This window comes from Oncorhynchus mykiss, chromosome 3, assembly GCF_013265735.2.
Source record: "Oncorhynchus mykiss isolate Arlee chromosome 3, USDA_OmykA_1.1, whole genome shotgun sequence".
NCBI lineage: Eukaryota > Metazoa > Chordata > Actinopteri > Salmoniformes > Salmonidae > Oncorhynchus > Oncorhynchus mykiss.
In genome coordinates, this window is record NC_048567.1 from 69132666 (window position 1) to 69148861 (window position 16196).

Below are 16196 nucleotides of genomic sequence, written 5' to 3' on the forward strand. Positions count from 1 at the left end.
ACTGGTACTCCCTGTATATAGCTCCACATTGATCTGGTACTGGCATTCCCTGTATATACTGTAGCTCCACATTGATCTGGTACTGGTACTCCCTGTATATAGCTCCACATTGATCTGGTACTGGCATTCCCTGTATATACTGTAGCTCCACATTGATCTGGTACTGGTACTCCCTGTATATAGCTCCACATTGATCTGGTACTGGCATTCCCTGTATATACTGTAGCTCCACATTGATCTGGTACTGGTACTCCCTGTTTATAGCACCACATTGATCTGGTACTGGTACTCCCTTTATATAGCTCCACATTGATCTGGTACTGGCATTCCCTGTATATCGCTCCACGTTGATCTGGTACCGGTAATCTCTGTATATAGCTCCACATTGATCTGGTACTGGTACTCCCTGTATATAGCTTCACAATGATCTGGTACTGGTATTCCCTGTATATAGCTCCACATTGATCTGGTACTGGTATTTTCTGTATGTAGCTTCACATTGATCTGGTACTGGTACTCCCTGTATATAGCTTCATATTGATCTGGTACTGGTACTCCCTGTACATAGCTTCATATTGATCTGGTACTGGTATTCCCTGTATATAGCTCCACATTGATCTGGTACTGGTATTCCCTGTACATAGCTCCTCATTGATCTGGTACTGGTACTCCCTGTACATAGCTCCTCATTGATCTGGTACTGGTACTCCCTGTACATAGCTCCTCATTGATCTGGTACCAGTAATCTCTGTATATAGCTACACATTGATCTGGTACTGATACTCCCTGTATATAGCTCCACATTGATCTGGTGCTGGTACTCCCTGTATATAGCTACACATTGATCTGGTACTGGTATTCCCTGTATATAGATCCACATTGAACTGGTACTCCCTGTTTATAGCTCCACATTGATCTAGTGCTGGTACTCCCTGTATATAGCTACACATTGATCTGGTACTGGTACTCCCTGTATATTGCTCCTACATTGATCTGGTACTGGTATTCCCTGTATATAGCTCCACACTGATCTGGTACTGGTATTCCCTGTTTATAGCTCCACATTGATCTGGTCCTGGAAATCCCAGTACATAGCTCCACATTGATCTGGTACGGGTACTCCTTGTAAATAGCTCCACATTGATCTGGTACTGGTATTCCCTGAATATAGCTCCACATTGATCTGGTACTGGTACTCCCTGTATATAGCTTCACATTGATCTGGTACTGGTACTCCCTGTATATAGCTCCACATTGATCTGGTACTGGCATTCCCTGTATATAAAGTAGCTCCACATTGATCTGGTCCTGGTACTCCCTGTACATAGCTCCTCATTGATCTTTTACGAGTAATCTTTGTATATAGCTACACATTGATCTGGTACTGGTATTCCCTGAATATAGCTCCACATTGATCTGGTCCTGGTACTCCCTGTATATAGCTTCACATTGATCTGGTACTGGTACTCCTTGTAAATAGCTCCACATTGATCTGGTACTGGTATTCCCTGAATATAGCTCCACATTGATCTGGTACTGGCATTCCCTGTATATAAAGTAGCTCCACATTGATCTGGTACTGGTAATCTCTGTATAGAAAGTAGCTCCACATTGATCTGGTACTGGCATTCCCTGTATATACTGTAGCTCCACAATGATCTGGTACTGGTACTCCCTGTATATAGCTCCACATTGATCTGGTACTGGCATTCCCTGTATATAAAGTAGCTCCACATTGATCTGGTACTGGTACTCCCTGTATATAGCTCCACATTGATCTGGTACTGGTAATCTCTGTATATAAAGTAGCTCCATATTGATCTGGTACTGGTAATCTCTGTATATAGCTCCACATTGATCTGGTACTGGTAATCTCTGTATATAGCTCCACATTGATCTGGTACTGGTACTCCCTGTATATAGCTCCACATTGATCTGGTACTGGCATTCCCTGTATATAAAGTAGCTCCACATTGATCTGGTACTGGTAATCTCTGTATATAGCTCCTCATTGATCTGGTACTGGTAATCTCTGTATATAGCTCCACATTGATCTGGTACTGGTAATCTCTGTATATAGCTCCACATTGATCTGGTACTGGTAATCTCTGTATATAGCTTCACTTTTGTGTATTTTTTCCTCTTATGTTACTGCATCATTTCACGGTTAAGTCTCCCCCCGGTGTTTTCGGAATGTGACAAATAACCTTTGATTAAATGGGTACAATGTGGCCTTACGTTGCCCATTACTGCATTGATTTAAAGAGACTGTTTCATAAAATACATGTTCAAACACTTCCCTTCAACTCTAAATATGATATGAACACAAGCAGTAACTGTTAGATCAGTTTGAAACATCATTCATTGTTAACACTCTTACACGAGAATACACACACTGTAGTCCCTCTCTCCTTCTCTCACCCTCTCTTACTTTCTCTCTCAATTCAATTTCAATTCAATCCCATTTCAATTTAAGGGGCTTTACTGACATGGGAAACATATGTTTACATTGAAAAAGCAAGTGAAATAGATAGTAAACGAAAGTTAAATAAACAATCAAAAATGAACAGTAAACATTAGACTCAGAAAAGTTCCAAAAGAGTAAATGCATTTCAATAGTCATTATGTCTATATACAGTGTTGTAACAATGTGCAAACAGTTAAAGTACAAAAGGGAAAATAAATAAACATAAATATGGGTTGTATTTACGATGGTGTTCTTCGCTGGTTGCCCTTTTCTTGTGGCAACTGGTCACACATCCTTCTGCTGTGATGGCACACTGTGTTTCACCCAATAGATATGGGAGTTTATCAAAATTGGATTTCCCACAAATTCTTTGTGGTTCTGTGTAATCTGAGGGAAATATGTGTCTCTAATATGGTCATACATTGGGCAGGAGGTTAGGAAGTGCAGCTCACTTTCCACCTAATTTTGTGGACAGTGTGCACACAGCCTGTCTTCTGTTGAGAGACAAGTCTGCCTACAGTGGCCATTCTCAATAGCAAGGCTATGCTCACTGAGTCTGTACATAGTCAAAGCTTCCTTAATTTTGGGTCAGTCACAGTGGTAAAATATGTTGCCACTGTGTACTCTCTGTTTAGGGCCAAATAGCATTCCAGTTTGCTCAGTTTTTTTGTTAATTCTTGCCAATGTATCAAGTAATTATCTTTTAGTTTTCTCGTGATTTGTTTGGGTCTTATTGTGTTGCTGTCCTGGTGCTCTGTGGGGTCTGTTTGTGTTTGTGAACAGAGCCACAGTACCCGCTTGCCTAGGGGACTCTTCTCCAGGTTAATTTCTCTGTAGGTGATGACTTTGTTATGGAAGGTTTGGGAATCGCTTCCTTTTGGGTGGTTGTAGAACTGAACAGTTATTTTGTGGATTTGGATAATTAGTGGTTATCGGCCTAATTCTGCTCTGCATGCATTATTTGGTGTTGTACACAGAGGATGTTTCTCTCTCTCTTTCTATCTCCTCTCTTTCTTTCTCTTTTCTCTCTCCTCTTTCTCTCCTTCTCTTTCTCTACCATGTCTCTCTCTCTATATATATATCTATCTTTCTCTGTATCTCTCTCTTTCTCTCTGTATCTCTCCCTCTCTGTATCTCTCTTTCTCTATCTCTCTATTTCTCTGTATCTTTCTCTCTCTGTATATCTCTCTTTCTCTGTATCTCTCTTTCTCATTCTCTATCAGTCTCTCTCTCTCTCTCTTTCTCTCTCTCTCTCCTCTCTCTTTCTCCTTCTCTCGCTCCTCTCTCTTTTTCTCCTTCTCTCGCTCTCCTCTCTCTCTTTCTCTCCTCTTTCTCATTCTCTCTCTTTCTCACCTGTGACGCTCAGTCTCTTTTCCCTCTCTCCTCTCTCACCTCTCTCTCTCGCTCTCTCTATCTCTCTCTCCTCTCTGTCATTATTCATTCAAATATATTAGCAGTGTGTAGGTTAATATAATATGAGATTAAATATTTATCACCGTAGTGGGGTATATCACTCTTCCTCACACTACGAAAGGGGAGATGACATGAGGACAGAACAGAGTGTAGCAGAGACATCCCACTGGGCACAGACATCAATTCATCATTGAAATGATGTGGAAGCAACGTTGATTCAGCCAGTGTGTGCCCAGTGGGATACTTCTTAATCTAACTAAGTCATTGAGACAGGGCATTGAAGAGGGGCACTAACAGTAGTTTAAGGATATCCACCAGAATGCCAAGGGCCTTAAAACCCAGGGGTCTAGGGTTAGAAACAGAAACCCTCAGGCTGACGTGACACTTTCTTCCATCTCAATGTTACATGCCTAGACATAGAATGACCAGCAAGGTACATTGATGACTTGAATGGGGATGCCTTTTACTAGTTAGCATGCCTACACGCCAGAGGAGGCTGGTAGTCAGGGTCGTGAACAGCGAGATGCCACTGGGCTTAACGGGGCAGCCTGCTTCCGTTCCCTCCCTGGCACTAAATGGTTATCTGTGATACCCGATGCTCCGGGGTGGCCTGGGGGTTAGGAGAGGTATCAATGCCATGCCTGTGATGAGCAGCTGTTTCCCCCCTGCCTGCTTCTCCTGTGGGATACGAGAATGCCACAGGGACGTCATGGGAATTCCCAACTTTAAACTTGAAGCTCCCTGAGGCATTCCCAGCTTTAAACTTGAAAATTAGCAGAGAACTGACTCTAGAAATGTACTTGTAGAGTATATTCTGTATTAAACAATAGGTCTAAAAAGGAACTAAATCAAAAAGGGTCATTTTGATGTATTCATGTACATTGTTTTAATGTTTAATAAATGAATGTTTAAAATTGTATTTCAAAATTGAGTGATGCTCCATATGTTAGAGCGTGCTATTAGGAAAATAATGACACCAGGGTGTTGTCTGTATCATGTAAGGTTCATAGGTCATAGGGTCTTACTGTAGGCAATTGTAGGTCTAAAAAGGGCCTAAAATTGCCACTTTAATCATGATATTCTCAAAACTGGTTTGTGTTACAAATGTAAAAAGCCTTTCAAACATTCTTCATCCCAATGATGTCTCATGTGAGAATTGCAAGAACAATCTGAGGTACCAAAAATATTTTTGGAACTAACAGTTTAACAATTCAATGTATGGAAACAAACCGATGGCAGTAACAGTGTGTGTGAATGTGTTTGTCATCTCCTCCCAGGGTTCAACTCCAACATCAACCTGCCAGGGAGAGATGAGCACCCAGGCTCCACCCCCTCCTCCCCGTCTCCACAGCTACAGGACAAGAACGCCAACAATCACGCCCCCCACTCCCCAAGCCACACCCCCATAGAGAATGGCAACCGGCTGTCTAATGGTAAGAGCCGAGGGAGGAGTTGGAGTCAGGTGAAGCGGTGAACGGTAGGATGTGAGGAGGAGGAGGAAGAGAAGGAGGAGGAGGAGGAGGAGGAGGAGGGAAGGATGAGAGGAGAACGATCCCTACGATTCCTTTGGTTCCTCCTCAGCTCCTCTCCTCTCCCTCATGATCAGTGAGGAGTGAAACGACTGGGTGGGATTCCCTTCGATATGGTTCTGTCACCTACATTAGCCTATCAAGATCACATCAGCAAGGTTACAGCAGTGATCACACAGGGACACGAAGAGGACAATTTGACAGATAGTGACACATTCACATTCACTCTACACATTCAAGTGCAAAAAATAGCATTTTAATTCTGGCAGCATTTAAATCAAGCAGACCAGAGCTCCATTAAATGCAGATCCTTTCTGAGTAACTACTTCTCCCAAGAGGATGATCCCCATGGTCAGCTTGCTCTGCGGCTCACTAACAACATACAAACTAAAGACCATTCAAAAAACTGTTTCATTTCTAAAATCAAAAGCAAACAAATTGACTCCAAATTGAAAAACGGCTATACTGAACAAAAATATAAACAGGCAACAATTTCAAAGATTTTACTGAGTTACAGTTCATATAAGGAAATCAGTCAATTGAAAATAATAAATAAGTCTCTAATCTATGGATTTCACATGACTGGGAATACAGATGTGCATCTGTTGGTCAGATAACTTATTTTTTTTAAGTATGGGAGTAGATCAGAAAACCAGTCAGTATCTGGTGTGACCACCATTTGCCTGCAGCGTGACACAATCTCCTTCTCATATAGTTGATCAGCCTGTTCATCGTTGATTGTGGAATGTTGTCCGAAGTTGCTGGATATTGGCGGGAACTGGAACACGCTGTCGTACACGTCGATCAAGAGCATCCCAAACATGCTCAATGGGTGACATGTCAGGTGCGTATGCAGGCCGTGGAAGAACTGGGACATGTTCAGCTTCCAGGAATTGTGTACAGATCCTTGCAACATGGGACTGTGCATTATCATGCTGAAACATGAGGTCATGGCGGCGGTTGAATGGCACGACAATGGGCCTCAGGGTCTCATCACGGTATCTCTGTGCATTCAAATTGCCATCGATAAAATGCAATTGTGTTCGTTGTCCGTATCTTATATCTGCCCATACCATAACCCAACCGCCACCATGGGGCAGTCTGTTCACAACATAGACATCGGCAAACCGCCACCATGGGGCAGTCTGTTCACAACATAGACATCGACAAACTGCCACCATGGGGCAGTCTGTTCACAACATAGACATCGACAAACCGCCACCATGGGGCAGTCTGTTCACAACATAGACATCGACAAACCGCCACCATGGGGCAGTCTGTTCACAACATAGACATCGGCAAACTGCCACCATGGGGCAGTCTGTTCACAACATAGACATCCGCAAACCGCCACCATGGGGCAGTCTGTTCACAACATAGACATCGACAAACTGCCACCATGGGGCAGTCTGTTCACAACATAGACATCCGCAAACCGCCACCATGGGGCAGTCTGTTCACAACATAGACATCGGCAAACCGCCACTATGGGGCAGTCTGTTCACAACATAGACATCGGCAAAGCGCCACCATGGGGCAGTCTGTTCACAACATAGACATCGACAAACTGCCACCATGGGGCAGTCTGTTCACAACATAGACATCGGCAAACCGCCACCATGGGGCAGTCTGTTCACAACATAGACATCGGCAAACCGCCACCATGGGGCAGTCTGTTCACAACATAGACATCGACAAACTGCCACCATGGGGCAGTCTGTTCACAACATAGACATCGGCAAACCGCCACCATGGGGCAGTCTGTTCACAACATAGACATCCGCAAACCGCCACCATGGGGCAGTCTGTTCACAACATAGACATCCGCAAACCGCCACCATGGGGCAGTCTGTTCACAACATAGACATCCGCAAACCGCCACCATGGGGCAGTCTGTTCACAACATAGACATCCGCAAACCGCCACCATGGGGCAGTCTGTTCACAACATAGACATCCGCAAACCGCCACCATGGGGGAGTCTGTTCACAACATAGACATCGACAAACTGCCACCATGGGGCAGTCTGTTCACAACATAGACATCGGCAAACCGCCACCATGGGGCAGTCTGTTCACAACATAGACATCGGCAAACTGCCACCATGGGGCAGTCTGTTCACAACATAGACATCGGCAAACCGCCACCATGGGGCAGTCTGTTCACAACATAGACATCGGCAAACCGCCACCATGGGGCAGTCTGTTCACAACATAGACATCGGCAAACTGCCACCATGGGGCAGTCTGTTCACAACATAGACATCGGCAAACCGCCACCATGGGGCAGTCTGTTCACAACATAGACATCGGCAAACCGCCACCATGGGGCAGTCTGTTCACAACATAGACATCGGCAAACCACTCTCCCACACAACGTCGAACATGTAGTCTGAGTTTGAGAGGCCGGTTGGACGTACTGCCAAATTCTCTAAAACAACATTGGAGGAGGCTTATGGTAGGGAAATTAACATTCAATTCTCTGGCAACAGCTCTGATGGACATTCCTGCAGTCAGCATTCCAATTCCACTCTCCCTCAAAACTTGAGATATCTGTGTCATTGTGTTGTGTGACAAAACTGCACATTTTAGAGTGGCCTTTTATTGTGAAATGATCTTGCTGTTTAATCAGCTTCTTGATATGACACACTTGTCAGGTGGAGGGATTATCGTGGCAAAGGAGAAATGTTCACTAACAAGAATGTAAACAAATTTGTGCACAACATTTTTGACAAAAAAACTTTTTGTTTGAATGGGATAATTCTGGGATCTTTGATTTCAGCTCATGAAACATGGGACACAACACTCTACATGTTGTGTTTCTATTGTTGTTCAGTGACAAACTAAATTAAATTACAAACTAAACGTGATTGTTATCTATATCCAACATTTACATTGGCAGAATATCTCAGCCGAACTAGATGTAAATAGAAGAAAACCCCTCTCCGAATACAGACTGAACGACCACATCAGAGAATATGGAGGCAGTCTGATTTACAGGAGGGAGAAACTGAGATTCACTTACTGTATTCCTGCCCAAAATATGACAACATAAAGGAAACAAACTCCCCCCATTTGGAAGAATACTGTATATACCAAACTTTCGACAAATCCTTGATGGACATAAACTCCCCATTCTTCTTGGAGGGGAGCAGCAGTCAACTAAGCTGGCAGCTAAATGTGTCATCCTGCAGCACAACCAGAGAGAGAGATGGGATGGACTTTGTGGTTGTTGTGGTTTTGTTTTGTTTCTACTCTCTTTAGGTTTGGTTCCTTAATTCATCATTTTGACTCATTTACTTCATGTCTGGATTAACAGACATTTAATTTACACATGAAATAATACATCAACAAACATGTAATACACACATACACACACTCATACATGCAAACACACACTTATATAAATCCATTTGCACAAGTCTGTGTGCACACGCACACACACAAAAACGCACACACACACGCAATCTCACACACACACACACACACTACTGACACCTGTATGCACACCGACATTCCATAGATGATGTCAATGTATCCCATTGTGCCTATTCAATGTTCTTACACGCATTCACTGCATAATCTCATTGTACCGATATATACAGGATATACTGTAAATATTATCTTGTTTTTATTACCAAAGTAAAATGCTTTTAAGATATAATATTAAAATTACTTTTTGCATTTATACATTTTATTTCTATACATAAAAAACATATATACAGTGCCTTTAGAAACTATTCAGACCCCTTGACATTTTCCACATTTTGTTAAGTTACAGCCTTGTATTAAATATAGGTATTAAATATTAAATCAATTAATGTATAAAAAATATTTTTTTCCTCATCAATCTATACACAATACCCTATAATGACAAAGCAATGACAAGTTTTTGTAAACATTTTTGAATTAAAAATAAATAAATAAACGAAAATATGACATTAACATAAGTATTCAGACCCTTTACTCAGTACTTTCTTGAAGCACCTTTGGCAGCGATTACAGCCTCCAGTCTTCTTGGATATGACGCTACAAGCTTGGCACACCTGTATTTGGAAACTTTCTCCCATCCCTCTCTACAGACCCTCTCAAGTTTTGTAAGGTTGGAGGGGGAATGTTGCTGAACAGCTATTTTCAGGTCTCTCCAGAGATCTTTGATTGGGTTCAAGTCCGGGCTCTGGCTGGGCCACTCAAGGACATTCAGAGATCTTTGATCGGGTTCAAGTCCGGGCTCTGGCTGGGCCACTCAAGGATGTCCAGAGACGTGTCCCGACGCCCCTCTTGGGTTGTCTTGGCTGTGTGCTTAGGGTTGTTGTCCTGTTGGAAGGTGGTGAACCTTTGCCCCAGTCTGAGGTCCTGAGCTCTCTGGAGCAGGTCTATACTTTGCTCCGTTCATCTTTGCCTCAATCCTGACTAGTCTCCCAGTCCCTGCCACTGACAAACATCCCCACAGTACGATGTTGCCAACACCATTCTTCACCGTAGGGATGGTGCCAGTTTCCTTCAGACGTGACGATTGGCATTCAGGCCATCTTGGCTTCATTAGAACAGAGAATCTTGTTTCTCATGGTCTGAGAGTCTTTAGATGCCTTTTGGAAACCTCGGGCTGTCATGTGCCTTTTACCGAGGAGTGGCTTCTGTCTGGCCACTCTACCATAAAGGCCTGATTCGTGGGGTGCTGCAGAGATGGTTGTCCTTCTGGAAGGTTCACAGAGGAACTCTAGAGCTCTGTCAGAGTGTCCATTGGGTTCTTGGTCACCTCCCTGACCAAGGCCCTTCTCCCCCGATTGCTCAGTTTGGCAGCCAGCTCTAGCAAGAGTCTTGGTGGTTCCCATCTTCTTCCATTTAAGAATGATGGAGGCCACTGTGTTCTTGGGGACATTCAATGCTGCAGAAAAGTTTTGGTACTCTTTCCCAGATCTGTGCCTCGACACAATCCTGTCTCTGAGCTCTACAGACAATTCCTTCAACCTCATGGCTTGGTTTTTGCTCTGACATGCACTGTTAACTGTGGGACCTTATATAGACAGGTTTGTGTCTTTCCACTTCATGTCCAATCAATGCACCACAGGTGGACTCCAATCAAATGTATTCATAAAGCCTTTTTTACATCAGCTGATGTCACAAAGAGCTGTACAGAAACCCAGCCTAAAACCCCAAACAGCAAGGAATGCAGATGTAGAAGCACGGTGGCTAGGAAACATCTCCCTAGAAAGGCAAGAACCTCTCTAGTAAAAAACCTAGAGAGGAACAAGGCTCTGAGGGGTGGCCACATCTCAAGGATGATCAATGGAAACAGGATGCACCTGAGCTCAATTTCAAGTCTCATACCAAAGGGACTGAATACTTTTGATAATAACAGGTTTCTGTTTTGTATTTTTTTAATCCATTTTAGAATAAGGCTGTAACGTAACAAAATGTGGAAAAAGTCAAGAAGTCTGAATACTTTCCAAAGGCACTGTATCCTGTCTACTGTCTCTAATCATCATCACTATTATCATGCATATTATTGTTGTTATTATTATTATTTTCTGTTACTGTTGATGCATATCTCAATTTGCTTTAGCAACAGTGGCTTTGTCATTCATGCTAATAATTTGAATTTTGATTTGAATCTGAATATGTGAATGCTGGGATATTAATAATGAGAGACAGACAGAGATGAAGAAAGGAGATAGATACAGGACAATAGACAGGAGGTAATAAATGATAGATATGTGATAGATAATAGACAGGAGGTAATACGTGATAGATAAAAGACAATAGACAGGAGGTAATACATGATAAATAAAAGACAATAGACAGGAGGTAATACATGATAGATAAAAGACAATAGACAGGAGGTAATACATGATAGATAATAGACAGGAGGTAATACATGATAGATAAAAGACAGGAGGTAATACATGACAGATAATAGACAGGAGGTAATACATGATAGATAATAGACAGGAGGTAATACATGATAGATAAAAGACAATAGACAGGAGGTAATAAATGATAGATAATAGACAGGAGGTAATACGTGATAGATAATAGACAGGAGGTAATACATGATAGATAATAGACAGGAGGTAATACATGATAGATAATAGACAAGAGGTAATACATGATAGATAAAAGACAAGAGGTAATACATGATAGATAAAAGACAAGAGGTAATACATGATAGATAAAAGACAGGAGGTAATACGTGATAGATAAAAGACAATAGACATGAGGTAATACATGATGGATAATAGACAGGAGGTAATACATGATAGATAATAGACAGGAGGTAATACATGATAGATAAAAGACAAGAGGTAATACATGATAGATAAAAGACAGGAGGTAATACATGATAGATAAAAGACAAGAGGTAATACACGATAGATAAAAGACAGGAGGTAATACGTGATAGATAAAAGACAATAGACAGGAGGTAATACATGATAGACAATAGACAGGAGGTAATACGTGATAGATAAAAGACAATAGACAGGAGATAATATATGATAGATACAAGACAATAGACAGGAGTTAATACATGATAAAAGACACTAGATAGGAGTAATATATGATAGATAATACATGATTTGATCCAGAAGCTGAGTGGGATTCCAGTATTACAGTGAAAGGGTGGAAGTGACAGAGTACTCTCCTCTCCTCCACTGCAATGCTGTTTCCTGCCTCAGGTACTCTGTCTATCCCATCTCTCCACTTCTGTCTTTCATAGTGGCTTCACTGACTGATGGCTTTCTCTCGTGTGTGTATGTGTGTGTGTGTGTGTGTGTGTGTGTGTGTGTGTGTGTGTGTATATTTTTAACATGATTTTTTAAATATTATTTTTTTCAGGTTCAATGGAAGATGAGGGTCACATCAAGTCAAACTCCTCCAGCTCATCGTCTCTGCACAGACATATGGACAGACATCACACCCAGGTAAACACACACTCAATCTCCTCCTTACTGTGCTGATGGTTAGAGTAGCCCTGTCCCTCTGTTGTGTAAACTCGTTTCGATCAGGTTGCCCAACATCCCCTTTTTAAACACAGAAGTCTTTTCAGGGTTTTCTCTCTGTGAATATGCTGCCATTTTAGCTCTGCTCCTTTTATTTTGGCGGGTGACACACATACTCGGGATTTCTGTTTGGCATGCTCTTCTGTTTTGGGTGTTGTTGTGTTTTCAGTAGGACTAACAGTGCTGGTATTGAGCGTTTCATTTCAATTGTGACATGTGAGCTTCTCCTAGGTCCCAAGACACTCAATGCTTGTGGTCTATGGTTACAGGATTGGATTTAATGCCCCCCACACACCTATACACACACTCACACACACCAACACATATCTGCATCATATGAGACGGATCAAGCGGAAACCATGAATCGTCTTGACAGACCGAGAGTACATCTCTGTTGATAAACACACACACCTGCGCTCTGAGCTTTAATAATTCAAACAGGGCATGAAATATTCACCAGGACAGAATCACCCTTTCTCCTAGATAACCAATAACACCTCAGCAGCAAACGAGATAAAACCCTACACCCTGATACCAGATCCTGGACTAACTCTCTCCTCTACCACCATAACTCTCCCTAACCATTTCTCTCAACCTGGACTGAGGGGTAGACGTAACATAGTAAATGTAAATCCGGTACACTCCATTTAGTATGATATGTTACGTTTCGTATGGTATGTATTAATTTGTGGATGTCCATCATTCATTTCACATGAAATGTTATGAATTAAAATTCGTATGATACGTTATGAATTACAATTCATACAATATGTTATGAATTTGCTAAACATGTAATATGTTACAATTCCAATTTATTGTGGCTAGTGTTAGCTAGGTGGTTAGGTGGATAATGCTAACTTTAGCTAGGTGGCTAACGTTAGCTAGGTTAGGGGTTAGAGTTAGGAGAAGGGTTAACTAACATGCTAAATAGTTGCAAAATACAGTGCCTTGCAAAAGTTTCAACCCCCTTGGCGTTTTTCCTATTGTGTTGCATTACAATCCGGAATTTAAATTGATTTTTATTTAGATTTCATGTAATGGACATACATAAAATAGTCCAAATTGGTGAAGTAAAAAAAATTTAATAACTTGTTTCAAAAAATGTTAAAAAAAATTAAGAACTGAAAAGGGGTGCGTTCATATGTATTCCAAATCAAATCAAAGTTTATTTGTTACGTGCGCCGAATACAACAGGTAGGTTAGGGGTTAGAGTTAGGAGAAGGGTTAACTAACATGCTAAATAGTTGCAAAATACAGTGCCTTGCAAAAGTTTCAACCCCCTTGGCGTTTTTCCTATTGTGTTGCATTACAATCCGGAATTTAAATTGATTTTTATTTAGATTTCATGTAATGGACATACATAAAATAGTCCAAATTGGTGAAGTAAAAAAAATTAAATAACTTGTTTCAAAAAATGTTAAAAAAAATTAAGAACTGAAAAGGGGTGCGTTCATATGTATTCCAAATCAAATCAAAGTTTATTTGTTACGTGCGCCGAATACAACAGGTGTAGACCTTACAGTGAAATGCTTACTTACAGGCTCTAACCAAGCTCTGCCACATCCGACGAGCGTTGGAGCCGGTGTAGTATGATTCAATCTTAGCCCTGTATTGACGCTTTGCCTGTTTGATGGTTTGTCGCAGGGCAGAGTGTGATTTCCTGTAAGCTTCCAGGTTAGAGTCCCACACCTTGACAGCGGCAGCTCTACCCTTTAGCTCAGTGCGAATGTTGCCAATTCATGGTTTCTGGTTGGGGTATGTACGTATAGTCACTGTGGGGACGACGTCCTCAATGCACTTATTGATAAAGCCAGTGACTGATGTGGTGTATTCCTCAATGTCATTGGAAGAATCCCGGAACATGTTCCTGTCTGTGATAGCAAAGCAATCCTGTAGTTTAGCATCTGCTTCATCTGACCATTTTTTTTTATATACCGAGTCACTGGTGCTTCCTGCTTTAATTTTTGCTTGTAAGCAGGAATCAGGAGGATAGAGTTGTGGTCGGATTTACCAAATGGAGGGGGAGGGAGGCATCTCTGTGTGTGGAGTACAGGTGATCTAGAATTTGTTCCCCTCTGGTTGCACATTTAACATGTTGATAGAGATTTGGTAGAACTGATTTAAGTTTCCATGCATTAAAGTCTCCAGCCACTAGGAGCGCCGCCTCTGGGTGAGTGGTTTCCTGTTTTCTTATTTCCATATTCCATATAGCTGACTAAGTGCGGTCTTAGTGCCAGTATCTGTCTGTGGTGGTAAATAAACAGCCAAGAAAAGTATAGCTGAGAACTCTCTAAGCAAGTAGTGTGGCCTGCAGTTTATCACAATATACTCAACTTTAGGCGAGCAAAATCTAGAGACGTCCTTAGATTTCGCCCCCCCCCACATCTTACCGGAGTGTGCTGTTCTCTCCTGCCGGTGCAGAGTGTATCCCGCCGGTACAGAGTGTATCCATGTCATCATTCAGCCACGATTCCGTGAAGCATAGGATATTACAGTTTTTGATGTCCCGTTGGTAGGATATTCGTGATCGTACCTCGTCTAGTTTATTGTCCAATGATTTCACGTTGGCGAGTAATATTGACGGTAACGGCAGCTTTCCTTCACCCCCTTTGCTATGAAGCTCCTAAATAAGATCTGGTGCAACCAATTAACTTCAGAAGTCACATAATTAGTTAAATAATGTCCACCTGTGTGCAATCTAAGTGTCACATGATCTGCTACATGATCTCAGTATATTTACACCTGTTCTGAAAGGCCCCAGAGTCTGCAACACCACTAAGCAAGGGTCACCACCAAAGAAGCGGCACTATGAGCGACATCATGAAGACCAAGGGGCTCTCCAAACAGGTCAAGGACAAACTTGTGCAGATTTATAAAAAAAATCAGAAACTTTGAACATTCAACGGAGCGCCATTAAATCCATTATTAAAAAATGTAAAGAATATGGCACCACAATAAACCTGCCAAGAGAGGGCATTACTCAGAGAGGCAACAAAGAGACCAAAGATAACCCTGAAGGAGCTGCAAAGATCCACAGCGGGCGGAGATTGGAGTATCTGTCCATAGGACCACTTTAAGCCATACACACTTTAAGCCATACCAAAAGCCATTGCTTAAAGAAAAAAAATAAGCAAACATGTTTGGTGTTCAACATATGGAAGAATGTACGCTGGTCAGATGAGACTAAAAATGAGCCGCAAACATAATACCTCTCATCACCCCAAGAACACCATCCCCACAGTGAAGCATGGTGGTGGCAGCATCATGCTGTTGAGATGTTTTTATTTGGCAGGGACTGAGGAACTGGGGAACTGGTCAGGAATGATGGTTGGAGCTAAATACAGGGAAATTCTTGAGGGAAACCTGTTTCAGTCTTCCAGAGATTTGAGACTGGGACAGAGGTTTACCTTCCAGCAGGACAATGACCCTAAGCATACTGCTAAAGCAACACTCGAGTGGTTCAAGGGGAAACATTTAAATGTCTTGGAATGGCTGAGTCAAAGCCCAGACCTCAATCCAATTGAGAATCTGTGGTATGACTTAAAGATTGCTGTACACCAGTGGAACCCATCAGACTTGAAGGAGCTGGAGCAGTTTTGCCTTGAAGAATGGGCAAAAATCCCAGTGGCTAGCTTATAGAGACATACCCCAAGAGACTTGCAGCTGTAATTGCTGCAAAAGGTGGCTCTACAAAGTATTAACTTTGGGGAGGGGAATAGTTATGCACTCTCAAGTTTTCAGGTTTTTTTTGTCTTATTTCTTGTTTGTTACACAATAAAACATATTTT

At 41.9% G+C, this 16196-nt stretch overlaps 1 protein-coding gene across 1 annotated transcript in view; it reads left to right on the forward strand.

Annotated features, from left to right (window-relative positions):
• LOC110504559 (unconventional myosin-XVI) overlaps positions 1 to 16196 on the forward strand; it is a 223858-nt gene that overhangs the window by 190131 nt on the left and 17531 nt on the right. Inside the window, exons 33-34 of the mRNA XM_036975024.1 lie at positions 5158 to 5313; positions 12245 to 12330. Of these exons, the coding sequence (XP_036830919.1) occupies positions 5158 to 5313; positions 12245 to 12330 (242 nt within the window). The remainder of the gene's footprint in view (positions 1 to 5157; positions 5314 to 12244; positions 12331 to 16196) is intronic.